This window comes from Anarhichas minor, unplaced genomic scaffold, assembly GCF_050575085.1.
Source record: "Anarhichas minor isolate MPS153535 unplaced genomic scaffold, ASM5057508v1 ptg000003l, whole genome shotgun sequence".
Lineage (NCBI taxonomy): Eukaryota > Metazoa > Chordata > Actinopteri > Perciformes > Anarhichadidae > Anarhichas > Anarhichas minor.
In genome coordinates, this window is record NW_027466449.1 from 19,318,998 (window position 1) to 19,346,176 (window position 27,179).

Sequence of the window (27,179 nt, forward strand, 5' to 3'; positions counted from 1 at the left end):
GTCTCAATCTCTAGTTTCAAGTCTTCTTCAATACAGCATGATGTTCATTTAGTACATGATGGTCCATTTAGAGTCACACAGACCATAAAGCAGGGGATGCTTTAGGGCGGGGCTACACGGTGATTGACAAGTTGCTTTCACTATCAGAGCCGTATACTGTGTCTCTACGTCACTCCTCCATATTCCAAATATGGTAACTTACGTTCATTGATTGCCAAAAAAACAACATGGCGCGGGCAGTATTCCAAAATGGCGTCGGCTAAATCGCCAAACTCGAGACTCTAAAACGGCAGTTCACAAACCAACGGGTGACTTTACGATGACTGCCATGATACGCCATGCTACACTTCAGTGTTTATATATTTAGTTTCAGTTAGTTTTTGTTAGGGCTGTGTATAAGTATAGCTACACATACAGAAAACATGGTTGGAGATCAGTGTAGGAATGGTCATAATGTTATGATTGTTGATTTGGTAAACAGCTTGAGTCCTCTTTCTCTTCCACACTCATCTGGTTAACATTAGACCTGAGCCTGGTGGTTAATGTCGTTTGATCTACTGACATATTCAAATCATGTTCTTTTGATTTCATTAGACAAGACTAGACTGCATGTGTAAAACAACAATGATTAATTGTGAAGCCATTACGGCATTGTGCAATCTCCAGGAATCTCAAGTTCAGTTTCGGTGGTTCAACGTCTCCTATTTTTTAGTCGTGATATATTAGAGTTAAAAAACTAAAAACTGAAATGAATATGTGTTCCTTTTTATTTCATTATTCTTTTAACCACATATCGTTTAAGTTCAGTCTTACTTTAGTTCTATTGAGTTTCAGCGTCAGGACGATCTTTTTCACTGCTTGTTTCAGCTTCAGTTTGCTGGAATGACCCTGCTCCTCTGTCCCCGCTCAGGTTCCTTCCTGCCTCTGGTTGTCGGTGTGCCCTTTGTTGTTGTGCTGCTGGCTGTTTTCCTGCTGCTCCTCTACAAATTGAAGAAGCGGAGGAACTTGGGTTTGAACACCAGAGGAAATGCAGACGACGTGTTCATGGAGGTGACTTTCTTTCATGAGGTTTTGTCTCAGTTTATGTACGTGGGTTACTGTATTGTGTTTAAGTCACATTTTATTTTTGCAATTCTGATATTTGCAGGAATTAATCTCAGTTCTGCAGAAACTTCTCTATTTTACACAGTAGTAAGAGTAACGATTGGATGGATTGCTATGGAACTCAGTGCAGATGCTCATGGTGCCAAATCATCTTTACAAGAATCCTCTGAGCTTTAGTGATCCTCTGACTTTTTCATCTAACGCCACCATTAACTACACCAAAATGTATTGAGCATGCTGCTGTTAGCATTTAGCTCAAAGCAGGACTGGCTAGCCTCCCTGCCTCCCCGTTAAGTGCCTTTAAATACTCTTTTAGCTTGTTTAATGCCATTTGTCTCGTTTTGTTATCTGTAGGTTCATATTTGGCTGTTTTATGTTTTTTCTATGAATCGTTGCTTAATTTATTTGCACCAACAGAATTGATTTGACTTATTGCATGGTGCTCTTTCTTTATGGGATGATTTATCTTGTTAAACTTTGTGCTTCTTGCCCTAAAAGTGACATTTTAATAAAACCATAATTATCTCTAACCATTTGAATTGTTGTCGCTGACCCATAGCAAACACTTACCTACAAATAACAAACATTTATTACTTTGGCTGCTGCTGTATTTCATTTTGTTTGATGTTCTTCCTGTTTCAGGCATCTGTCATCTATGAGACCGTAGCTCCAGTCTCCACATGTGAAGACTCCGTCTACCAGAGCCTCCATCCAGCCAGCAGGGACCAGGACCAGACCTACTCCACTTTAAGACAGTAAACTAATGTTTGAATTTGAATCTGGGTTTTGTGCAGCTCATAATGTTCTGCACTTTGTTCTTTTATTATTGGCAGATATCATTCATGAACATTGTATTTTCATCATCTTTCTGCTCATGATACAGAGTTGATCATTTCTCTGAGGGTGTTCGGCATCTTCTCACTTCATTATTCTGACGTGTCTGATCTGTTTTGTTCTTCCTCTAAACTTTAAGCAACAGATAAATAATTGAGTCCTGCATCTATTAGCTGCTCAATAAGTCAGAAGTTGCATTTTGTAAGGAAAGCCAAAATCAGCAAAAGAATGATCATTATGTATGTAGCCATCAAGCGTATAGTTAGAGCTCTTTGTCAGCGTTATTTTCATAAGAACAGACAAACATTAAAAAGTTAGCATTAGATGTGGAAGATTTAAAATGTCTAAATTACACAAATCTAACCAATAAATGAAGTGAAATACAATACACCTCATTTTATTCATTTCCTATTTTTATTTTCCTTTACTGTCATAACTAAATAATAAACGTGTTAAATAACCAAATTAATTGTTTTTCATTGTGCATTGAATTTTCCACACCACATTAAGATCCTATCACGACACAGAGGACAAAGTGAAGCGGTGTGTGCAGCTCAGGTCTGTGCAGCAGAGGGCAGCACTGACCTGTCAGCCCTGAATGCAAAGAACTGTCATTAGTGTTCATGAGAGGGTGCGAGGGATGCTTTTCTCCTGTTAGATGGACACTTGTGATTTTAGACGACAGTCGGTGATTTAAGATGAGATCTGCTTTAGTCCACTTCAGTCTCAAGACAAGAACCCATTGTTTTAACAAATGTTTGAGAAATCCCAGATTTTCTCTTGAATCTAGAGTGACATTTTATGGTTCTTTTCTAATGGTTTTATAGTGTCGTGATGAAATGATAGAAGCCGTCATGGAAGCTGGCGGTAGGAATGCACAGAGACAAACAGAGTCAAAGAAAGTCACCATGTTGCTGCTGTTTGAGGTGACGTTCCTCCTCGTCCTCCACCTGTAGAGGAGCAGCAGAACACCAACCAACAGCAGAACACCAACCAGGGACACTCATACCACCAGAGGCCAGAAGTAACCTGGGTGAGAGACGTGGGAGGTGGCTGGGCAGGAAGAGAGAGAGGGGGGGAAGAACAGTTATTGAAACTTGATGCGCTTTACATCGTGTAGACCTTCTCATAAGAAAACAGTTATTAAATGTGTTTCGATATGCTGAAACAGAATATGTATAATTCTTGAAGTTGGCAGAGGGACAGGTTGACAGCTGGACAAACAGTCTCTATGAGCCGTCGTGTACCTGTTAGCTGGTTGGTCAGGTTTTGCTCCGGACTTCCTTTAGGCCCTACATAAGAGTTAAAGGACACCTTTAAGGATCATTGTGCAAGTTGAGAGGAGAGTATGATGTCTGAACCGAAGATAACCTGCTTCTCTATATATTACCCAAAGTAAAAATATATAGAAAAGCCTATTGTAACATACTGACTCGATGACTTCACCTTTATACCGTTGTGCATACGGACGTTTGTCGCGCTTTTGTACTTTATTTTGAAGGCCAAACATTCAAATTAGTAGTTTACCTCAGCACAAAAATCTGATAATCAAATTATAGACAAAAAGATGTTACTTATTATCGATTTTAAATGACAATCACCTTCTCATTGTCTTTAAAAGTTAGTTTGTCACTTTATTTGACAGTCTGTTAATGACATAGTTGTGTCTCTCTGTAGGCAATAGTTGAAGCACAGATGTGAAGAATGAAAGCATTGAAAATACAATCAACGATAAAGCAATAAAGAGAACTATGCAGATACAAACGTTTATTACTACGTAGAGACAAGAGAGACAGTTATAAAATACAGAGTCAGCAAGAACATGAAAGTACGAACAACAAACAGTATGACAACACATGTTGGGACTGGATATTATGAACAGCGACTACTTCAAACACCAGGAGTGTGTTTTACTTTTGTGCCATTAATTGGCAAGTCAATAAATATTTTTTAGAACTTCTGTTTTTGTAAAAAAAACATTTGTTTTTGTACCGCGAATAAAGGCATCACCGTAGGCACAGCACACTTCACCAACGTGGGGTTAAGTGTCACAGCGACATGGACGAGCAGAGCCGGGGATCAAACCGCCGATCCTCTGATTGAAGGACGACCCTGCTCTACCACTGAGCCACAGTCACACTAATCTACATGGACATCGGTCCTGAGTCAGATTACCATTGAGGTCCAGCTCCAGTTTCAGCTGAACCAACAATGAATATGTTGATGTCGTGTTTAAGGATTCAGGTCCAAATCTTGACATTTTAGTGCAAAATATTTGAATTCTACATATTGTGCTAAATATGAATAGCAACGGCCCTCTACTGGTTGAAACCCAGCTATTGCATTTGCATTTTGCTATTAGCTGATACAGAGTCAGGTGATGCATGTAGACCAACCGACTCTGGGGAGTGCAGAATGTGAAGAGAGGAGTGTTAGTGAAGAGTCGCCGTTGACCTTTCAATTATCCTGTGAATACTGTGCATACACATAGCTAATGCTAATCGCTAGCATACTGAAATAGAACTTCTGCTCCATTTGAGGATCTCAGCTCTTCCATAAAAAGCGTCTTCTTGTATTCCCTGTGTTTGTTGGTCTCATCTTAAACCATCTCTGCTTAGTTTATTGAATAGAGAAATGTTTTGCAGTAGTTTTAGGAATTATAAATGGCCAGTAAGCGTATGCCAATAATCAGAATATGTCATTTATATTTATTTTATGCATATTTGACTTTTGAGAAGAAAAAATATTCGGGAGCCGCAGTGTCATGTTTTGGGTTTTGTTTATTTTATTTTGAAGATCCGTGCTTCTTTTGTCCTGTGTTTGGCTTTACTTCCTGTCTTCTTTATTTTTCCCGCCCTTTTCCTCCCCTGTAAATGATTAGCTGATTAGCCTCTTGTGTATTCAGTCCGTGTGTTTCCTTGTGTCAGTGTCAGATGGTGTGCGTTTGATTTATTTGTCACGTAACTTGGCCCTTCAGTAATGCCACGTCAGCAGTTATTTGATCCCAAACCTAAACCCGACTAAGGTGTTTTCTTCGTAGACAAAGGTTTATTTTGAAAAGACTGTATACATGTAACCAGTTGAAACTTTTGTAGGAAAACTAACAAAAAATGAGAAGTGATATCAAGAAGAAGAGAGAAGATATCATACGAACCGTTCAATGAGGATATGTTGAGCCAGTAAGTATCATGACAACAGCAGCAATAAGAGGTGAATTGAAGATGATTAAAGCATTCATATTAATATGATTAAAGGGGACATTTCACGCAAATTCCCAGGTTTATATTTGGATTAGAACATGTTTACATTTTTTTTATGTTCAAAATACGTTATTATTTTCATATTGTCTGTCTAAACATACCTGTATTCACCCTCTGTCTGAAATGCTCCGTTTTAGTGCCTGTCTCTTTAAGACTTCAAAAAGCTCTGATTGGCTCGTTGAAACACATGTTTTCTGCTCTAGAAAGCCCACAAACAACTCCCCGGGTTGGCTTATTCCACAGTTTGTGAGTTGGTAGGAACTCCAGATACCCAAACGTATCCAGTTTTTTACATGTCCCCTTTAACACTAACAGGCACAATATGTAGTCTAACTGTCAGTCGAACTGCAAGTTCGTAGAAGTAGACGGTCTCTGTAGCGAGCTACGGCAAGCCCCGAGGGGCAAACATGTCAAACACCACCAGCACTACTGAAAGCTAAACTCAGCAGCAGTTAGTTTGGTAATAAACTGTGTAAAAGACGAGCAGCAGGGGAAGGTTAGAGCTTTTGTCAATGTGAGTGTGAGGCTGTGGCTATTTCCTGGAAGCCTTACATACTCATACAGATCCAGTACTTAAACCTAAAAACAATCTCAATAGAAAAGTTTTGTTTTCTGATAGTGTGTTTGTAGGAAGTGGTAATATTTGAGTCTTTTTCTACAGGTAATGTAATGCATAGAATTAATGACTGTAGTTGATGATTACGTTTAATATATTCTGCTGCTCTTACCCGCTCCCAGACAACCAGACGTGCTGATTCATGTGTAATCAAAGAAAGACCAGGCAACAAGTCACGCTTCTTCATCGACTTCATTTTTATTTACTCTGCATGTTTTCACTTTCACTACTAAAAATGTCTGCACAAGGCTTTGTACACTACAGCACTTTAGATTCAAGAATCATGTCCAACAATCCATAACGTTTAATACTTATTTCATGCATGTCATTACTCAGTATTAATATCTCATTTTACACAGGTCAGACACAATGATGGACACAACCAGGCTTCTCTGAAGGCCCAACCACACTGTGAACCATCCTGCTGCCAAAACCCCCATGAGCAACACAGTTTAATACACTTAATATGAACAATTATCGTATATAAAAAAAACAATCTTTAAAGAAATGCTGTCATAAAGCCTCAGAGAAGAGAGAGACGCCAATGTTTCCTCTCACAGGAGCAGAAAATAGTAAAAAATGTTGTTTCCCCCTGAGGAGTCTCAAAAGGCATTCTGGGAAAGTGATTTACAAACGATGCACCTGTAAATTAAAAGTCACAAAACGTCACAGATCAATGAGATCTGACACATCAGATATAAAAGTTAAGATATTTACCTTCAATGCACATCGTGTTGAGCACTGAATGTTGGTCGACGGTAGGGCTGCACGATATCGAAACATTGGTTGTAAAGATGTGAGGTGGTGACAGCAATAAAGCCTCACCCACAGCGACCCACTAAGCTTTGTTTATAGTCCAGGGTGTCACCGTAGCGTTAGCCTCCGCAGACGTCACGCAAGCTCCGAGAAGGAACGGAGGCCTTCATAGTCAACACACTGTTTGTTGCATTATCAGCAAAACACCAGAGGACGAAGAAACTAAATGAAGTGTGAAGAATCAAAAAGACAACGAGTGTAACTCATAGATATGAACATAGTCTGTAGGTGTAACCAGCAAAACGCCATAAACCAGCCTAAACAATGACGAGGAGGGATCGTTATCTGTAAACTCATATCTCATATTCGTGGACTACTTTATTACCGCTGTACAAACCCTGTAAAGAAACAAGTCAAGTATTAAATGTGTTATAAAGAAACAAAGGTTGAATATCCGGTAAACTGTTTGATTTGGCTGCAAAATATTTACTCAAATGGAGATTTTTAAGAACTCCTGTTTCTTAAACATCTAAAAATGAATTGGCCTTCTTTGTATTAATACCTAGACAAATAAATAGTGTTTTTATCACTGAGTTATTTGTGACAGTCACGTGATCGCGCCAAGTTACCAAAATTCCGAGGTGCACGACCACGAAGCACTGAGATCACAGTCCTGGGGGGAGATGAAGTCCAGGCGACGGGTGCAAAGCTCAAGATCAGAGCAGCGAGCCACCCGGAGCCTTTCCAAGCAGACGCAGAGACGCATCGCAGCGCTCGAGAAGTATATAACATTCTGTTCATTCATGGAACTGTGGGTCTACCTAGACTACAGCGAGTGGGAATCTCTGGATTAGCTTCTCTTTAGTTTCAAGCAGCAAAGAACGTTGAACCATTTGCGTTTGCATGAGCGGATGTCGATGCTGAAGACAAACGAACGATATGTCGTGCAGCCCTGGTCGACAGTAGAATGTCCCACCGTGTGCATTGATAATACTTTATCACTATTTTGTTAATATATTCCTGCAAAAGCAGCAGCACCATACATGTCTGTACATCCATTGTCCTCTGAGAATAAAGATGCTGAGATTCTGAGACGGGAAGCGAAAAATCTGCAAAATAAAGATCAACGGAGTCTCTCTGAATCCTGTCAAATGTTTCTTTATCTGTGAAAGTTCTTCTCTTAAAGTCTTCATCCTATCTGCATGTTCTGCTGAGCATCTCCGCGTCCACACCCTGAAACTGTAGAACCTCAAATCACACTGTAGGTTCTCTGCCTCACGTTAAACTGTCTTCTGTTCGCTCTGACTCACTGATCATTTGTTTCTGCCATACTTCCATCAGTCTCTCTCCTTTTTCCTCTCTGCACAGTCTAGTGCTGAATGTAGAGTTAAGAAAGAATACTCAACATACAATCTCTAAAAGAGACTTTTGTTTCCAGAATCAGCCTTCAGAACTTATACTATCGGTCCGATTATAAGTCAAACCTTTCAGAGTCATCTCTACATATTTTCAGGCCGATTCGGTGACATTTCAGCCGTCTCCTGCTGGACTTCTGTCCTAACACTCCATCCTCTCTCGTCTCCTTTACTTGTATCTTCCTCTTTCTCCTCCGTCATCTATCGAAGACAGTTTGAAGCAGATCTTTGTCATTTATCCTCTTTGCATCCATCCCTGTCCAGTCGTAAGTCTTCTCTCTCTTTTCTACATGTTTCTGTTTTACACCCAGCTCAAACTGAGATCTTATATCTGTCTCCTCCTCCTCTTCCTCCTCTCTTTTCCTCGGGTCACACCGTGGTCACAGAGAGCAGAGGGTTGTATATCTTCTTTCCGTCCGGCGACCTGGAGCCGTGGGCCAGCAGCTCCTGGATGGTGATCCAGTTGTCGAGGATGCGACGGTTCCTCTTCTTCATGATCTTCTTCTGGCTCAGTAGCAGGATGTTGTTGTCCTGTCGGGGGGGAAGCTGGGCGGTCTGTGCCGAACGGGGGTCTTCAGCGCCTCCTGCTGATGAAGTGTCCCTGGATACAAAACCAAAAAGTGATTTAGACCAATGTCTGTGTTTTACTCTGGTAGTTTCACACATTTAGTTTTTTGTTTTTGATCTTGTGCACACATCTAAAGTCAAAATAATAACTCAATAATATTATCTTCTGGGATTTGAGCAGCTGACTGGAGATGCAGAAGTGAGAGTGAATAAAGCCTTTTCACCAGCTCTTATCGAGACCCGTCCCTCAGCAGAGAAGACTATTGGACCGCAGCCCAAGTTTGACAACCAGTGACCTGCAACCAAATCAGACTCAAAGTTTTGGGATTTTCTGACAGTAAAACATCTTTCAGGACTCAGTGAACTGTTCTATGCATGCTTCAGGTTTGTATCTTGCAGCCTCAGATAAAAGGGGAATCTATGAAGCATGTCTCTATTAAAGCACTATGTTGGGCCTCATTTGGAGCGCCGGCCCTTTAAGACCAGCACGCACAGCTGATATTAATGGTGCTGATTAAAGTCTGTGTTCAGGTGAATATTTGTTTGTCAACCACCAACAGACTGAAGAGGAGCCACTGGTTCAGAATCTGATTTCCATAAATCATCACTGATGATTGTTGGTTTGGACTAACGAGGAGTTTGTCGTCGGCATGTTTCATGTATGTTCACGCTGAATGGCCTCTTATCAGCGGAGGAAGGTAAGAGGATTTGATCTCATGATGTGGTGGTGAATTCTGAGCTCTTGAGTGCAGTGTTGCAGGATTGGACTGGTTTCCCCCAGTTTGATGACGTTTGATGAAGTTGGGCCAGTAGATGCTTTTGAAAATGAAACGAGCTGCCATGTTGTGGTCAGAAACGCTGACTATAGACTCGTTTGATTTGAGAAATACTTGATTGACGTGAGTTGTATTCCATCGTGTCACCGTGACGTCATCTTTGACCTGAGAGTTTGTGTGTTTTGTTGTCTGACTCTTTTCTATCTTTGGTTACCTGATGCAGATGTGAAGCTGTTGATGTCTTCTCTATTGAGCATGTGATGAGTTTCACGCAGCTTTCTGGAAAAGTTGTGATTTGGGCTGTTTTTTTTTTTTTTTTTGAATTAATTTGTAATTGAAAACCATTTAAAAGCAAAATACATGTCCTAATAACCCCTTTGTGTAACTGAAGATTACCTGGAAATACATTTAAATATTCAGTCAATAATATTAGAAGTTGCTCTGTAGCGTTAGATAAGACTCCAACTAATGCATTTGTTTTATGTTCTCACTGTGCTGTAACTCTGTAATCCTGCAAAGGTAAATCAGGTCGTATATTAATGTTTCCTTCAGTCGTGCTCTGGGTAACACTGGACCTTGTTCTCTACCTGTCTCCTTTGAGGTAGTCCAGGCGGCTCTGCACCATGAACTCTCTTCTCCGTCGGTATTCTCTGGCTCTCAGCAGCTGCTGCTTCCTCTCCTCTTTGCTCCAGTATCGGCCCTGTTGGAGCAGTTTCCCAGACGTTAATAAGGACAAAGTGAGATGTAGGCAGTTGAATAAGTATTTAGAGCGGTGAGTTATTCAGATGTAAATGAGACAAAATACATGGGTTATTGTTACGTATTTTAAAGAAGTCTATTTAAAATATCTGTAATAAATGTATATATTTATATTGTGGCATTTTGTTTTTAGGCATAATTTTAAACATTTTGGAAAAACATTCTGTAAATTACAATCTTTTATTTATACATTGATGCCTGGTTCGTATATCTTCTGTAAAAGTTATACAACATTTTTTGTGCATTTTCTCACTAAATCGAGGAGCACGTGTTAATTTCCGCTGGTTTCATGAATACGGTCTTTTACAAATAAACTTTTTGTTTTCGTTTTCCTAGGACACTGTTCCTAGGAAATATCGTTGTTTCAAGTAACCACCTAAGTGTCGTTATTGAAGTACGCAAGTTCAAGAAGTGGCAAAAACATCAACGTTGACTTCTTGTTTCACGCGGGGAACGAACATCGATCTCCTGGCTGACAAATCCCTGGTTAGAGAGGGTCGCCCGGTAACCGTAAAGTCGGCGGTTCGATCCTTGGCTGCTACGTGTCACGTGTCGAAGTGTCCCTGAGCAAGACACTGAACCCCTAACTGCTCCCCGGGCGCCTGTCATGGGCAGCCCACTGCTCCCTCTATACAGAGATGGGTCAAATGCAGACCAATTTCCCCTTCCGGGATGAATATAGTATAATAAAATGAATACGAACCGTTGTTTGAGGATATGTTTGAATATTCCACTAATAGATCCTCAGAAATGCTACACACTGGCTCTTTAAGTAGTTTCATAATAATGCCACTTTAGTCAGGTGAACCTTCGTGAGTAAAGAACCGAAAAGCTCCAGTCTGTCTAGTCTGTACTGTACATTAGTGTACAGCCTGATTAACACTTGAGTGTGTGGACAGTTGCAGGCCTTGTTATGCTGTGGTTACTGCGTACTCTACCTGTTTCATCTCACTGGCCGCGTCGTCGTCGGTCGTCATGCCGCTGCGTTCCTCTCTGATCTTCATGGCTCTGGCCTTCAGGAGACGATCCCTGACCGGCCGCTTGGCCACGTAGCGAGTGCCGTCGCTCCGGACCTTTACCTTAAAGAGGACAAATGAAAGTGATGATTTAAAGGCACACCACTATGTTTCATTTAAACTCTCTAAAAAGTTAAAACGTTGTATTTGAGTGTCTTCTAGCCTTCGGTTTTCTAGCTCCCTCAAGTCTTGGAGCTGGAATCAGGAGATGTTTTTTATTTGACAACTCAAAGCCCATTAACTACATTGTTGGAAGGAAACACACTTTTCCATCCCGCCGGCGGGTTTTGGTGTTCAGAGGTCTAATGGGAGAACTGGTGACGAAACCAACTTTCATCACACCATTTACCTTCCACTCCATGCGTTGCGGTGAGGCAGTCGGTGATGAGTGTGTCAGCCCGAGTGGTAAAGCCAGTCCTAACCGCGAGGCGCCTGCGTAGTGGCTCTCCAGACCACAGGGGGCGCTGTTCACACTCCTGGGGCTGGCGGGGCCGCTGCTGCCCGTGCCCATCCCCCTCTCCTCGCCCCTCGCTCTGCCTCGGACTCGGTCCAGCGGGTCCACCAGGCCCTCGGAGGGCAGGGTCATGCAGCTCTGGTAGCGCTCTAGTGGTTTGTTGTGGCTCTGGCGTCTTCTGCTGAAATAGGGACTGGACTCTGCACTTCCACCTCCGGGCCTGTCGGTGGCGCCACCTGCAATGATGACAATAGTTAATAGAGAAATCGGAACTCAAAAAACACCATTAAAAATCACATTTATTAGTTTTAATCCAACACATTCATCTTTATGGTCCATCGTACCCGCATAGGTTCGGGTGATCTTACATTTTGACTTTTGGTCCGTTTTCCTACGAAAGTCCAGCAACACGTGTCACTTTCCGTCCATTACATGGATACAGTATACTCAAAATAAGCACCCATGTTTACATTGGATAGCAGTGTTTTCTTTTTATCCTGCTTTCGATGGCGTGTTGCATGTTTCTTGGCTCGTTAACGCCACCAACTGTTGATCAGTGGAAAGGGACGTGATACAAGCTCCTTTCATGACAAATAAAGTACTTTTTTTTTTTTTTAAGGTTAATTACAGTTTCATCACATGAGCATCAGATTCCAAGGTAACATGTTTAATACTTTTCCACGTTTTATAACTTGCATGCTTTTGTTTTTACCACCGCTTTGTGCTTGTCAACAGGAATCTGACCCGCTTGTCAAAGCGCTGCTTCATATCACTGCTACATAGTTGTCCAACACATTGTTGCTTTAACTTTTGCTGTTTGACTGAGAGCAACTCTATCACTGCTTGGTGTTGTTCTAGCATTGTTGCTACAAAAGGCAGCAGGTTTTATAGCAGCCCTGCCTCTGGTATCACACTGACAGCTCTGTATTTGAGACACTCTATATGAAGGTATTGATCACTAAACCGGAGTGAAAATGCATAAAGCTTTGTTTAGACACGCACTTGACACGATAGTGTGAGAATATGCAGATGGTGCACGAGCTACGAGCACCAGAGGGCGTACAAACAAACTGAACTGTGAAGAATCAAAAAGACAACGAGTGTCACACATAGATATGTCCATCGACTGTAGGTGTCACCGGCAAAACGCAACAAACCAAGAGGTGTTGCATTGTGTACCTGCTCTGGAGCCCCGCCCCCCATCAGCCACACCTCTTCTTGAAGATGACCCCGCCTCTCTGGTCAGAGACCTGAAGATGGAAGCAAACCCAACATATCATCCAATATTATCTAAAACATGCAGTTTTCACAAAGTTTAAACTAACGAGATGTGTTTAAAGCAAAGCCATGAAGAGGACCTGAACTTGGAGGGAGTGCAGGGGGTGGAGCTTGAGCCTTGCGCCACGTTTCCATTGGCTGTTTCGTACTTCCTGTAAGTGCCGGGGGAGAAAGAGCAGCTGAGGTTCGAGTGGCGCCTCTCTCTGTCTCGGTCCCTCCCGTGACGCTGCGGGGTGAGGGGGGAGTTCAGAGGGGGGAGGCGACTGAGGGGGAGAAGAGGAGGCGGAGACATCAGTCGCCTCCCACCTTCGTCCTCCTCTTCCTGGAGAGGCGGGATCTGCTCGGTGCTGACCAGCGGCGTGCTCCGGCAGCTCTCCCCGCCGGTGTTGTAGGCGCTGGTGCTGTCCTTGTCGTCCGACCGCTCTCGCTCCGGCAGCTCGTTGATGGCCGACAACTCATGACGATGAGGGTCGATGTCCTCGTTGTCGTCATCCAAACCTACAAGGAAAGAAATGTTCATTTCCGTAGTTAAAAGAAATGTAACTGAACTGATATCCCCACATTTTATTTACTTAACATTTGGAGGTAATTCAGAGATTAAAAGATTATTTTTATATTTGGATTACAGCAGAATCCTTTTTAGCTCGTTTTCTTTTTTTTAAATCCAAAAATCTGGTTCTTCTTATTATTTAGTTTTTGACTTAGATTTTTATACTTTAGTAAAAATAAATAGATGTTAACAATAAAATACTGACTAAATGCTTTATTATTAAATTGTCTGAATTTTCTTTCAAATGAAAGTGACAAATCTCACTTGTGCTGCCTTCTAGGGGTCATCATTTTCACACGTGATGTAGGATTGCACTGTAGTGCAGCATGACATCACATAGTGGGCGTGGTCACAAGTTGAGCTTTACAACCCACAACTAGAGATAATTGAATGTTTCGTCGCATTTTACATTTTAGTAAAAGAAGTAGCTGTAATGATATATTCATGTATTTATTAATTCATATTCTATCATATCAAGACAAAGGCTGAAGACTATTTTAAAGGGACAGTAGAGATGTCTGCCTTCTAATGGGACTTCATATGGATTATCTTGAGAGACCGGGTCATGATGTCTGTAGATATTGACAGTAGAGATGTCTGCCTTCTCTACAACACTCAGCAACTCGCACTAAAACACTCTCGATTGATAAATAGCACAAGTAAGAGGAAACTATGTATTTTAGATTTTGAGTTGAGCTTTCACTTTAAGAATATTGTTTGTGAGGATAATTCATGAAGAGGTAACCGACTGACTTCATGGTAATAATTCATCGGTGTATAAGTGAAGGGTTTGTTTCCTGTTTTATTTTGAAGTTCCCTGCCTCGTGTTTGGTTTGATTTCCTGTCTTTGTCTTTTTCCCGCCTGTTTTTCTTCAACACCTGTGCTCTGCTGTCGACGTTCCTACGTTTGTTCCTCGTTGGATTGTTTCTTTGTGTTCCTTGTTCTGTTTCTAGTTCAGTGTTTTGTACTCGTGACTTCTTTCCGCCTGCTGTTATTTCAGCATCAGCTTTTGTTATTAAAGCTTGTTTTTTGTTCATTTCAACCTGCCAGTCTTGTGTTCTACGTGACGCCGTGACTTCCTGGAGCCTCCACTGGTTGCCTGGCAACTTCTCAGTGCCGACACAGAACCCGACATAATGCCGACTCGACGCTAGAACATTCGTCTCTGGAGCCTTTAGAAAAAAGGAGGACAAGCTTTTGGAGTCATGGCAACAGTAAGAGCGCTTGTTTGACGTCTCAGCCTTTATCCATTAGAGAAAAGGAAACAATCGGTGCTTTCACACCTTCTGGTTGTCGGTTGTTATCACGGTTACCTGCTTCAGGGGGGGCCGGCCGCCCGGCTCCGGCCGCCACCGTCTCCTCCTCCATCATCCAGGCCTTCAGACATCTCTCTCTGAGCTGCTGCATCTTCTGCGCTCGCAGGATGTTGCGGCACTTGAACTCCAGGTGGCGTAACTCCTCCTCGATCAGCGCCATCTCGTGCTCGCTCAGAGTCGCGTTGCCGTTCACGTCCACCAACGAAGAAGAATCCTCTCCCCCCTCCGTTCTCTCCTCCTGGTCTCTCACCTCTGCTTCTCGTTGTCGTTTTTCGTTGAGTTTCTCGAACTGACACTTGATCTCCAGCAGCTGCTGGTATCGCTGGCACTCCTCCTCCGTCAGGCCCGGCATCATCATCGTCAGAGAGGGCTGGTAGTGATGGTGGTGGTGCTGAAGGTCAGAGGTCATGTGTTAGCAAGAAACCAACATCTGGCCACAGAGGTCCTTCAGAGCCTCCAGTAATCACAATGTTTAAAATCCAGAGTTTATTATTTTTTTATTATTTGTGTTTTCAGAGGATATTTAAGTTAAAACAGAATAAGAATGAATCGTTGCTAATCAGCTGAAACAATCTAATAAGATCTGTGCATCACTTTTTTTCATTTAGTACATTATGGTCCATTTAGAGTCAAACAGACCATAAAGCAGGGGATGCTTAGGGGCGGGGCTACACAGTGATTGACAGGTCTCTACCAGAGACGTATACGTCGTCTCTACGTCACTCCTCTTCAGTCCAGATATGGTCACTTCCTCTTCACTGGTTGCAAAAAAAACAAGATGGCGACAGCCAAAATACCAAACTCGAGGCTTCATAACATCAGTGCACAAACCAATGAAAGAAGTCACGACGACTACGTCCACTTCTTACAGTCTGTGGTTTGACACGTTGCACATTCTCGTGTGTACAACAACGCCGTGGAAGGTATAACTTCACTATATCTTCACATAGTTTGATGATGCACTAATGCTCTCGGAATTCGTCGCTCTTCATAGTTTATCACCGGGCTCTTGTCATAACTATTTAATTCAATTTGTTCAATTCAATTTATTTGTATAGCCCAACAAAGTACGTAGATCTACCACGGCCACTAGAGCAAAGCGTCGTCTTCTTGTGTTCGTATTGGTGATCACCCATGGGAATAGATACCGGTCTTCTGGACCTACGGGTAGGTGAAGCGGGCCTCTGCTATGAGGCTGGTGTCATTAGAAGCGGGTGTCACAGTGGAAGCACAGCTCTTGTTGCTATGAGACGACTGACAGCCCGACTGAAGTGCTCCACTCTAGATAATGGTGTAAATGGTGTAAATGGTTTTCTCAGTGCTGCAGCACATGAGCGCACACAGCACATCCCCCTGGGAGTCATTAAGGGTCACATCAGTTGTTAGAAGAATAATTGAAGCGTTGTTTTATTTGTCGTCAAACCCTGTGAAAAAATGCCGAACAGACAATGTTAAAATGGGATCTACTCTTAAAACATATCGCTTTCATTAACAGGCTCCATCATCTTCTTGAACAGCTGATCACTGGTTTTATTCAAACAAACAGGAGGAAATAGAGCATTTGTTGAGGGACTATTTTCAGCGGTGGATGAATCCACATTTAGTGCTCCAGTGAGTGTTTTGAATGTGGAGTTGTCAAAATAAACATATTTTTTATTGTACCTTGTGGTGGTGATGGTGGTGGGGGCCGGCTACCCAGTCCAGGCCGGGGAGGGAGTCGGAGCTGAGCTGAAGCTCTCGCAGGTGGAGGAAAGGAGGGGTGGTGTCTCCTCGGCCGTGTCCGGGGCTGGGTCTAGGACTCAGCCTGGGTACAGGACACACAGAGGGGTTTGTGGAATACTGAAACCTGATATCTAATAATACTGAATATTATTAGATATCATTCTGAAAGTTCTTCCCATTATTTGTACTCTGTTCTGTTCTAATGGCTGAACTCAATTAAAAGAGGATATCTCGCTGGTTTCATGATGAATAAATGGCAAACTTCTCTACAAACACTTTCTTTAGTACCGACACTAGACCCCGGTCCTACCTGGGGCTGGGTCCTGGTCTGAACTTCCTGGTGCTGCCCGGTGTGTTGGTGGTGTTGGTGTTGCAGGCGCTGGTCTGATCACCCAGCAGGTCGTGCTCGGACGACTCCTCGTAGCGGGTGCTGTCGTCGGTCCGGCCCACTCCGCTGTCCAGCTCCTGGCTGTTGGACAGAAGAGGAGCCAGGCCGAGCAGAGGAGGGAGGGGCACCGGTGGGTCTCTGTCCTCCTTCTCTCCCCTCTCTCCTTCCTCCCCGTCATCATCCTCCTCGTCATCCTCCTCCTCTACCTCCTCCACATCCACATCACCCCCTGTGCCGTCTCTACCTCCTGCTTCCTCCGGGTAGGCCAGGCCTCCTCCTCCTCCCCGACAGAGGCGATAGACGCCGGTGGGGTGAGCGGGAGTGAGGGAGCAGGAGGAGGCTCGAGGGTTTGTGAGGAAGCCTCCTCCTGCCAGAGTCCGCTCCATGTCCTCCTCTGGACCAGCAGGGTTGTCATTCTGGAAGGACGCACAGAAAATGTGAACATTTAAATAAAGTGACATTTTACAGCCCACTTTCCAACTGATTTGTTAGTAAATGGATGTCAATGAGCATTTTTATTTAGTAGCTCATAAAGGTTGGTGGGAGGTTAGTTTGTTTGTTCATTGTCATACAGCTGCAGTTTGTATGCAAGTCATGTGATTGCACTTTCAAATATGGCCCCTGTGGACCCGAGGTCTTGATCCCTCAAGCAGCACCAGTAGCATGACCGGAACTATAAGACCTACGCCTTAAGACTTCTAATCACTTCATATCGACTTCAAAGTCTAGATCTCTTCCTCCTCTGAGCCATTGAGCTCCATTAAAACACATCACTGAGCCTCATGTTGTTCCTTCATCTTCATCATCACACTGTAGTTTATTTTGACTCAATCCCATTTACAAACACTCACTAGAGCGGTGTGTGTGTGTGTGTTGTGTATCGGCGTGTGTGTTGTGTATCGGCGTGTGTGTGACCTTGATGGAAGAAACTAGGTGACATGGGATAAATACCTTCTGCTCTCTTCATCCATCATCACTTCATCACTTCATCCATCTATGACACCTTTACCTCACAGCAGGTTGTAATGAAATACTTTGTTTGTCTGCCACTATAAATGTTTCATCATCTACTGAAAATAATAAAACAACATATAACACCACCAGTGAATGTGTTTTTTGCCTGGTTGTTCTAGTTCTACTGGGTATAACCTTTGTTTCACACATTTATAAATCTCTAACAGCATGATTGGTCAGACAAAAGTAAAAACCTCCAGGTCCTCTCAGTAGCTTCTTTCCAGAGCTTCCAGCTGCATATCAGTCTCCAGGAAGACCGAAGCGTATGATTTCCAAGGTCAAAAATGAACGTTGAATACGAGTCCTGCTAGAGGCTGTAATGTTCACTCTACTCCAAACACACTTATGGAGAGCTGACGATGTAACGTTCGCCCTGAGGGGGGCGCTAGAAGAACCGGCACACGGTCATTCAAATTAAAAGGGTTCGCTATATTTCCAGCATATTTGCCAGGAAAGTTTTTTTTGCATTGTATGTTTCTACAAACCACAGATAAGTTCAATGTCAACATTCGTGCATTGGAGAAAGCGCCCGTTATTGAAAGTTATTTGGTATAATAAGCGATGGAAGCCGCTTTCAGCTCAGGTTTTGTGACGCTCTCTCTCAGAACTATGTCCTCACACTCAGAGCCCCGGCTTGCGCTTGGATTTGTGCTCAAACTGTTTGCCTGGTTGGGGAATGTTGACAGAGTTGTTGCACAAAAGCAAATCCAAAGAACAGGAGAAATATCTGGAAGCTGGAGCGCAGAGATCTGTGCAAGAAACAATAATTCTGAGTGCAAGCGTTCAGTTTAAGCACAAATCCAAGCGCGAGAAGGAGCTCTTTGAGGGAGAGCACCACAAGCGGGGAACAAAGATATGAAAAAAGCTCCGTATTCGTGACGATCTCAATCTGGAGTTAGACAGACGGACAGATGTGTGGACATACGTCACCATAGTTTACCCAATCGCTGAAAGGACACTAAGACACACCAATAAAGAGAAGACATTTAAAGCCCACTATGGGTGTTTCTCTCTCTCCACTTTGTTATTTGCTGAGTCGATAAAACATCCATCATCATCAAAGGACCTGACTGGCTGAGTTGTCTGAATACTGAACCGTTCATCTATCTGGTTGTCATGTGACTGTATGCAAACATTCATCAGTGAATGTTTACACGCGTGTGCTTTTTAACTGACTTGTATGAATATGCCGTCTTGCTGTTCCTCCTCTGTCAGCAGATGTGGACACACACACACACACACACACACACACACACACTGTCATACTAGAAACATTAATCGTGGCTGTGTGTGTGTGTGTGTGTGTGTGATAACACAGAGTACACACACAACCAATTAACGTTGTGAAGAAAAAAGGCTGACTGAGTGTCGGTGATCTTTTTCAGACACACGTTCACAATTGTAAACTTTACGTTCACCTCAGAACACAAAAGTGCCCAAAATGACAAACTCTTCAGAGGTGATGCATCTGCACCATTTCTACCTTTTCAACGTCTCCTCACACAACGGTTCGTATGATGTCCTCCTAAAAGTTAACCCACGAAAGCCTGCAGAGGGTCTTCATTTCTGCTGGTTACATCCGTCTTTCAAAATAAACCTCCATCTTCACAGGAAACTCGGTTACATCGTGAAATACTTTAGAAAAAGACTGTAGTTTGGTTTAAAATAAGTACAGAAGTTACGTGATAAATAAATCAACGTTGACTTCTCGTTTTACACGGAGAACGAACTGCGGTCTTCTGATCGCCGTTTGTTGGACCGGCGCTTTGTTTTTTTGTAGGAATCTCTACAAGTGCTGGATGAGACCAGTGTGACACTTTTGCATCTTCCACCTTTACTTCATCATCACCCTCCAGTGATGCATATCCTCCCCAGTTCACAATCAACATTATACCGGATGAAGGGTCGATTAGTAATAAATCTGATGATGGCATTTAAAGAAACACCGTGAGGTCACCAAAGTCCATGTTCAGAGTGTGAATGTGTTTACAGCTGTCGTGTCCAGAGATCAGATCATTTGAAAATGTAAAGTTTGGGGCTAATGTGAGCAAAGGTCACCTGGTCTCCAAAATCAATCAGTATTAGAAGCCGGGGAACAAACTTCCTGCCAAAGCAGCTGTTGAACCAAACTGAGTCTTTTCTCTCCCGTCGACCAGCAGCAGAGCAGCCGTGACACGAGGAGAAAGTAGGCTAGTAAAGTAGGCTGCAGGCGAGCTGAGTGATGAAACCGGAGAGACGCTGTTAGTCCTGACGTTATGGATGTGGAGACTATATATAGAGCTAAAAATGAAGAAATCCATTCTCACAAAAAAGGATCCGATGGTGAAGTGACTGTTTGATTAATCTTATCTCATTAAAGTGACTGTGAGGAAGTTCTATCTGGCTCTGAACCAGTCTCAGTCTAGTCCTGGTCCTCTACATGACCCCCATCTGTAAACGAGACCATCAGAGAGAAGATGGTCTGTTTCTATAGTTCTTCTTAATGCTTCTTAAGACCCACATCCGGCTTCTCTGCAGCCTTGGACCTGCAGTCGGAGCTCCGGAGGGAGGTGGAGGGGGCAGACTGTCAGACCCTGCTGCAGTAACATGAGAGGTTTTCTAAAGGGACTCTGGGCTTTCAACTCACTCCAATGTAAACACATCCACGTCAGTATTGGACGCTCGGAGCAACTGACGTAGTTTAAAGAGCAAAAAAGTCCACTTCCTCAAACAAACAGACTTTCACCCAGGAGACAGCTGTTCATGTCTGCCTTCGATTAAGTGAAGCCCGCCCTTTGCTCGATTTGATTGGCTGCCTGGGTCAAGTGTGACATTGACGAATATATTTATGCGCATCTATAAACTACTAGAAAAACGTAGAGCGAGAAGCAAGAGCGGCAGGCACTTCATGCATGTCAACGACCAGAAACTGGCACGTCCAACACTGACGCTAGAGCGTAATAGTTGTGAAGCGAAGGGCCAGCTGTGAGGGAGAATGTGTTGTTTCTGTGGTTACCTGCAGTCTGTCTACCCTGAGCGTTGATTCATTGCTTTTAGTCGGTGTTTTAACGGTGTCGTGTCGTGTGACGTCACCTCTATATCGGGCCTGGCCAGCAGCAGTGAGAAGTTGATGCTGTCCTCTCGGGTCAAGATGGCCACCGCCTCCTCTCTGTTCTGGATATCCACTCCGTTAATCTAGAAGAGACCAAGACCGGTCGAGAGATCGGTCACTTTGTGTTCAGTGAAAGTGAGAACCTGTTTTTATCCAGACACCATAGTATTTTCTTCTGTTTCTCCCAATTATTACCTTCCCATCACCACCTGTCATTCACCGGCCTCGTAGTTATAAAACAGATATGAAACACGTCACAGGTAGATATGTTATTCTGGTAACGACCGGGACGTTTTCAGACGGAGGGTCAGAGGACAACAAGCGAGGGAATGTCAACGGAGATCAATTTATTCACTCGTTCTTCATCCTCGGTCTCTTAGGAAGAGAAGTCAACGCGTGGGGGTGCAGCAGAACAAAAACACTGATTTAACGGGAGATAAAAAAGGTCAAACTCCTCATTAAACTCCCACCGACGGCTCCTCTTACAAAGTACTTTGTACTGAAGTGTTCAATCTTATACAAACGCTATCATCTATCAAACAATAAAGTTTAACAGTTAATTCATCTTTATCTCTGATTAATCTGTTGGAATAGAACACTTAAGATCACCAGCAAGTAAATAGGTTGTAATGATAATTAATAAATGTGTGAACATGAATGTTTGAACACAAATACTCGTATTCCCACATTGTTGTAAAATGACAGTTCTACATGGCTCATTTTAAAATGAATAACCAACGTTTGCTTTGGCAGTGACTGTCTTCATGACTAATAATTTGGGAATTTCATTGTGTAACTTGGAGAGAGTGATGTTTGTGTAAAGTCTGAAGGTGAGTCAGTATCTTTACAAAGACGGTGAAGACGTTGACTTATTTTACTCTAGTTGTTACGTTACTTGCGTACTTTAATAAAGCCGTAAACACAAGTGATGCAACAAGATTACTTATTTTAATACAGACAGCGATCTTTTCATTAATGTGATTTAGTAGTTTTTTGCGTAAGCAAAGCAAAAAAGTTAATTTAGAAAAGACACGATGCATAACAAGCAGAAACAATAGATGAGCACGTGTACAGCGTCAGTGTACCAGTGTACCCCCCCTCCCTCAGCCCAGGTTTATTGTGTCTCTGCGTTCTCATTGGCTGTATTTCCCGGAAGTCCCAGGTATTTAGCTGATAGATATCTCGGCTCGCGTTCACACAAAGCGTTCGAACGCCGCTTTGCCTCTGTTGTGGGGCTAAAGCGCTCAAGTTACATCTCCCGTGAACTAGCTTTCAGCAAACAGCATGTTCAGTTTTAGTTGTTTACGTGTTGTGTTTGTTTCGGTGCTCCTTTCCTGAAGTTTGTTTCTCTAGTTATATTTGCTTTTTTCATGTCACCGTCCCAAGTCCTCTTTGTAAGCTGGGAGATGCATCTCTATGCAGCGGTGTCCTCTCTCTGCTGTCCTGTGATTGGTTACCTGCATCAGGACCAATGAGGCGATATTCCTGTGCAGTGTTGGCGGTGCCAAGCGGGGGTCAAAGCACGCATTTTGTTATTGGCAAAGAATTGTGACTTCGCTGGTCAAAGTTCACCAGAGCTGGAGTGCAGCTCAGAGCTTCGGATGTGAGGTGTGCGCTGGATCTCTGCTGCGTGAGAGGAGTTCATTCTGATGATCTTTTTAAAAGCTGAACAATCTGCTCGTGGTTTTCTGTCTGACCAGCAGAGCTCAGCGGTGTTCTGGTAACACGGGGTGACCACACTGTCTCCCCCTCAGTCTATTTTTAGGACAGCAGTAACCGGGCTGCTGCCGGCTCTCTCTGATTGGACGGGGCTGTCCCCGGGGTTCAAGGTATGAATCTACATAGTTTGATTTGAAACTATTTCCAGCCCTCATGAGGCCAGGTCGTTGAGCAGAGGACACGTTCTGGCCTGAAGATCAACATTCAATATTTATGAACAGAGATTTTTCATGACTGTAATTTCATCACTCGGTGGCTTGAATGAATTGCAGTCATTTATAAATAGTCTACAGTTTGTCCTGAGGGTGAAGCTGAAGGAGACGTCATTCCTGTCACTTTAATGACCACACTATAAAAAACAACTATGATGATGAGTATTTTTTAGATTGAACGTACAAGCTTTGTTCGGGGGGAGTTCTCTGTTGCATCTCACGTCTTCCTCAGCAGAAAGATCATGTGACCTTAGCTCCATTAAAGTCATGTGAGCACAACTGAGCCAACGCCAGCCGCTGCAGCAGATCGTTGGTTTTGGTTAAAAGTTATTCCTCAGTTTTCGTGTGTTTTCCTACGTTTGTCCAAAAGCAAGTTTCAATTTCCGCTCGCTACATACGCACTCGGTGTTCTCAAAAAACTAAAATAAAGATGAGAGTTGTTCGCTGCTATACTATTGTTCTGTTGTTTTATATTGCTCCTTTGAAAATAACTACATTTGAAACACTTGGTTTGGTTAAATCGACGCTGTGGCATGAACGGTGGTCTACTGTCCACCCTGAACCTCCTCCCACGTGACGTCTGTTGCTCTGTATACCTCCTTGTTCGACATAACGTAGAATGCATACAGATTGATGAAGTGGTGTATATGGATATACTTTCTGTATGTGGTGTATGAAAACAACCTGGATGAGTCTCAACAGTCTCTTGTTTATCGTACCTGTAGGATGCGGTCGCCCTCTCTGATGCGTCCATTCTTGGCTGCGATGCTGTTTGGATTAACCTGAAGATAAAGACACACAAAGCACTTCAGGAATAGATGAATAAATGACCTCATGAGTTAGGAAACAGATCAATGATTAATGACAGGATGAAGGCGGTTTAAACTGGCTGAATGAATGGAGAGAGATGGTCGGATGAATGATTCAAAGGATAAGATGATGAAGAAAGTGATGAATGGATGGATGTAAATAATGAATGAGGAGGCTGAATGAAGAGGATGATGAGTGATGAATCAATGAGAAATGGAGTAACACCTTCTGTGAGCTGTTTATCTGCATCATGTGCTGATCTTTGAAAGCCATTTCTTTCCATATAAATGTGTGAAAAGATAAATGAGATAAACTCCGGGGAGGATGAAGAGTAAATGAGGTTTCACCTCTCCAACATAAATCCCGAGGTCCTCCTCGTCGTCGGTCCGGTAGCAGACGGTCAGACCCAGCTTCTCCTGCTGACTGGATTTGTACAGCTCCACCTCCTGGAGGAACAGGAGGAGAAGGACTGAGATATAGAAGACAAAACTCAAGAAGTGGCAGAGCAAAGTTCCCCTCAGGTGAAACCGGTGATGTAGTGACTACTCGGTTATGGTGAGTGTGTGAAAACAATCTGGATGTGTGGTTTGTCCATTCTTTGGAGGTTTAGTACTTGGTCATCAAGACGTCGCCCATTGGTTTATGGACTGATGTTTTGAGGTTGTAAATCGCCCCCCTTGTTTTTTTGTTGACAGGAGAGGGTGGAGCTTGCAACCAAACGCTGAATGAGATGTTTTTAGGCCAAAATGTTACAATTAACTTCCATGAAGTGAAAACAAACTGTGAAAGGGTTAATCTGTAAGATGAAGACCGGACAACGCCGCCGTAGCGACCTTTCAGTAGTCGTCGTGACATCACTCATTGTTTGTCGACTACACTTTTAAAGCGTTGAGTTCGCATTTTTGGCGTCGCCATCTCATTTTCCCGTAACCAGTGAACAGGAAGTGACCATATTTGGAGTGAGGAGTGATTTACAGACAGCGTATACAGTAGAGAGAACGCAGCTTTAAGACATGAGGCATTGACTTCACCCTGTGGTTTAATCATCAGGTTTGTCAGAAACATAAGAACAAAGTCAGTTTTAAGAAATCAGAGACCATCCAAGACACCTTCCACCATCAGTGATCAGCTGGGACAAGGAAAGACATGTTCCAACCATCACTGTAGCAGCAACAACCCTATCTGGATTTAGCTGCAGGGCATCGACGGAGGAAAGTAGGTGATTAAGAAAGCAAATGAAGGATGCAATCCAAGGAGTAAAAGAGAGCAGGACGTTAGGAGGTAATTCAGGGGGCTATAAAGATGGTGATAGTGGTGAACGAATGAGAGAGGCCAAAGGAAAGAATAAGCATGAATTAGGAAAGGTTAGTGGAGGAAGAGAACAGGAAGTCTCTTTGGTATACGGGCCAGAACGAACAAGGTTGTTTCCACTTTGCTGACTTCTTTAATGACCAAACTGGCGTTGGCCTCAAACACCACTGAACCAGCGGAGCAGAAACAGAGAAACGTGCCATTCAGCCAAACACGGCGGTCCATCAGGCCCGAGGAAACTGAACTAGAGCCTCTTTCTTGAAGGTTAAGACCAGTCCCACCATCACTCATCTCGATTGTTCTCCACCAAACACGACGGCTAGTAGAAGTGAATTTGTTCCAGTAACATCTGTGAAGGCTGTTGATTGTTTTTGCTGTACAAGCAGAAACATCTGTATTTCTGTTTTCCGTCCTCCAGGTTTCATTTTCATCGATCGTTTTTCTTTTCCTCCTTTCTTTCTTTCCTCCCTTCATCTCTTTCAGCCCTAACTCTTTCTTTCCCTTTGTTCTTTTATACCTCTTGATTAATTTTCACACTTATTTATCTCCTCGTACTTTCCTTCCTCCAACATCTTACCTCTAACCTTCGTATTTTACTTTCTTCTTCACTCTCCTCCCCTCTTCCAACACTTCCTCCTCTCTTCCTTCTTTACTGACTCTAAATCGTGTTTTATAATTAACAGTAATAGCGATAATCTGACCTTAAGTAAGGCCCTGAAGCATGAATGAAAAGCTTCATGCATCATCAAACATTGTTGAATTATTCTGTGTAGTTGAAGAGGAAAAGAAAATCAGATTTCCTTCCAGAAAAAAACACAATAGAACTTTAAAAAACACACTGAAAATAAAATAAAATGGCTGTTTTCAGACACTGATTTCACTGTGATGTCAGTTACAGACACGTCTGTATGAAGACAGCGTTGACAAATATGGAAAACACCGATACTGTTAATCAGACCGTAAATGTGAATTACACCCCGTTTACTCTAAATGGACCATAGTTTACTAAATGAAGTTCGTCACAAACTGGGTTTCTTTTGCAACCAGAAGTGACACATAGAGGGCGGAGCTCAGTACCACCGAACACTGAATACTTTTAGGCGACAAAAATATTACAAATAACTTTCATGAGGTGAAAACATACCGTGAAAGAGTTAAAGTTGTAAGAAATAAACACGGACAATTCTAAGACCGGACAACGCCGTCGTAGAGACCTGTCAATCACCGTGTAGCCCCGCCCTAAAGCATCCCCTGCTTTATGGTCTGTTTGACTCTAAATGGACCATAATGTACTAAATGAACATCATGCTGTATTGAAGAAGACTTGAAACTAGAGATTGAGACCATAAACTCATGTTTACAATGTTTACTGAGGTAATAAATCAAGAGAGAAGTAGAGTCATTTTCTCATAGACTTCTATACAACCAGAGGAGTCGCCCCCTGGTGGTCACTAGAGAGAATGCAGCTTTAACACATGAAGCTTTGACTTCACCTTTCAGACCTGGAGGTCGCCGCCTGATTTAAGTTCATTACAAAGAGCTGTAAAGAGATTAACCACCAGTGTGTTATTGAGTCAATCAGTGACCTCAGTCCTCACCTCATACTCCAGGTCATCCTGTCTGTCCACCTCATGGTTGGAGACGTCAAAGTAGTCATCAGGGTCGTTGTACTCAAACACACAGCTGGAGGGAGGGGTGAAACATCAATCCACATCACATCTAATACTATTGATTTGTCATACGTGGAGACTTGTCATTATTCTTGAACCCCCCCCCCAGAAAAGACAACGATCAGGACTCACAACTCATTGATCCCATATGGTTCCACGAGGTGAGGGAGGGGAGGGGAGGGCGGGGGTGGTGGAGGGGAGGAGGAGCCGCGGTGGTGGTGTTGCTGGTGGTGACCTCTGCTCCTCCCCAGCGGCACGATGTTCTGGAAGCTGATGTCCGTCTGCGTGCCGTTGTCGACGCAGTCGGGGATCGCCACCATGGCAACAGAGTAGATGGAGCCGCTGCCAGCCCCGTTACCGCCGCACACCAACGTACCTGAGGGGGAGGTGGGGGGGGGGGGGGGGGGGAGGTGGTTAATATGTAGAACTAAACTGAGTTCTTATCGACCTCATCGTGGTATATGCCCACAGATATGTACATACAAGGACTTTGCCTTAGTGGTTAAATACAGTACAGACTTCACTCATAATAGAGATAAA

At 43.2% G+C, this 27,179-nt stretch overlaps 1 protein-coding gene across 1 annotated transcript in view; it reads right to left on the reverse strand.

Annotated features, from left to right (window-relative positions):
* Positions 1 to 8,354: 8,354 nt before the first annotated feature.
* Positions 8,355 to 27,179, reverse strand: part of LOC142950807 (PDZ domain-containing protein 4-like) — a 37,189-nt gene continuing 18,364 nt past the window's right edge. The window contains exons 4-17 of the mRNA XM_076092413.1: positions 26,772 to 27,015; positions 26,568 to 26,652; positions 24,006 to 24,104; positions 23,568 to 23,630; positions 20,899 to 21,000; positions 16,735 to 17,228; positions 16,365 to 16,506; positions 14,700 to 15,093; positions 12,916 to 13,333; positions 12,737 to 12,807; positions 11,453 to 11,793; positions 11,026 to 11,166; positions 9,916 to 10,028; positions 8,355 to 8,586 (exon numbers count right to left, since the gene is read on the reverse strand). Of these exons, the coding sequence (XP_075948528.1) occupies positions 8,355 to 8,586; positions 9,916 to 10,028; positions 11,026 to 11,166; positions 11,453 to 11,793; positions 12,737 to 12,807; positions 12,916 to 13,333; positions 14,700 to 15,093; positions 16,365 to 16,506; positions 16,735 to 17,228; positions 20,899 to 21,000; positions 23,568 to 23,630; positions 24,006 to 24,104; positions 26,568 to 26,652; positions 26,772 to 27,015 (2,939 nt within the window). The remainder of the gene's footprint in view (positions 8,587 to 9,915; positions 10,029 to 11,025; positions 11,167 to 11,452; positions 11,794 to 12,736; positions 12,808 to 12,915; positions 13,334 to 14,699; positions 15,094 to 16,364; positions 16,507 to 16,734; positions 17,229 to 20,898; positions 21,001 to 23,567; positions 23,631 to 24,005; positions 24,105 to 26,567; positions 26,653 to 26,771; positions 27,016 to 27,179) is intronic.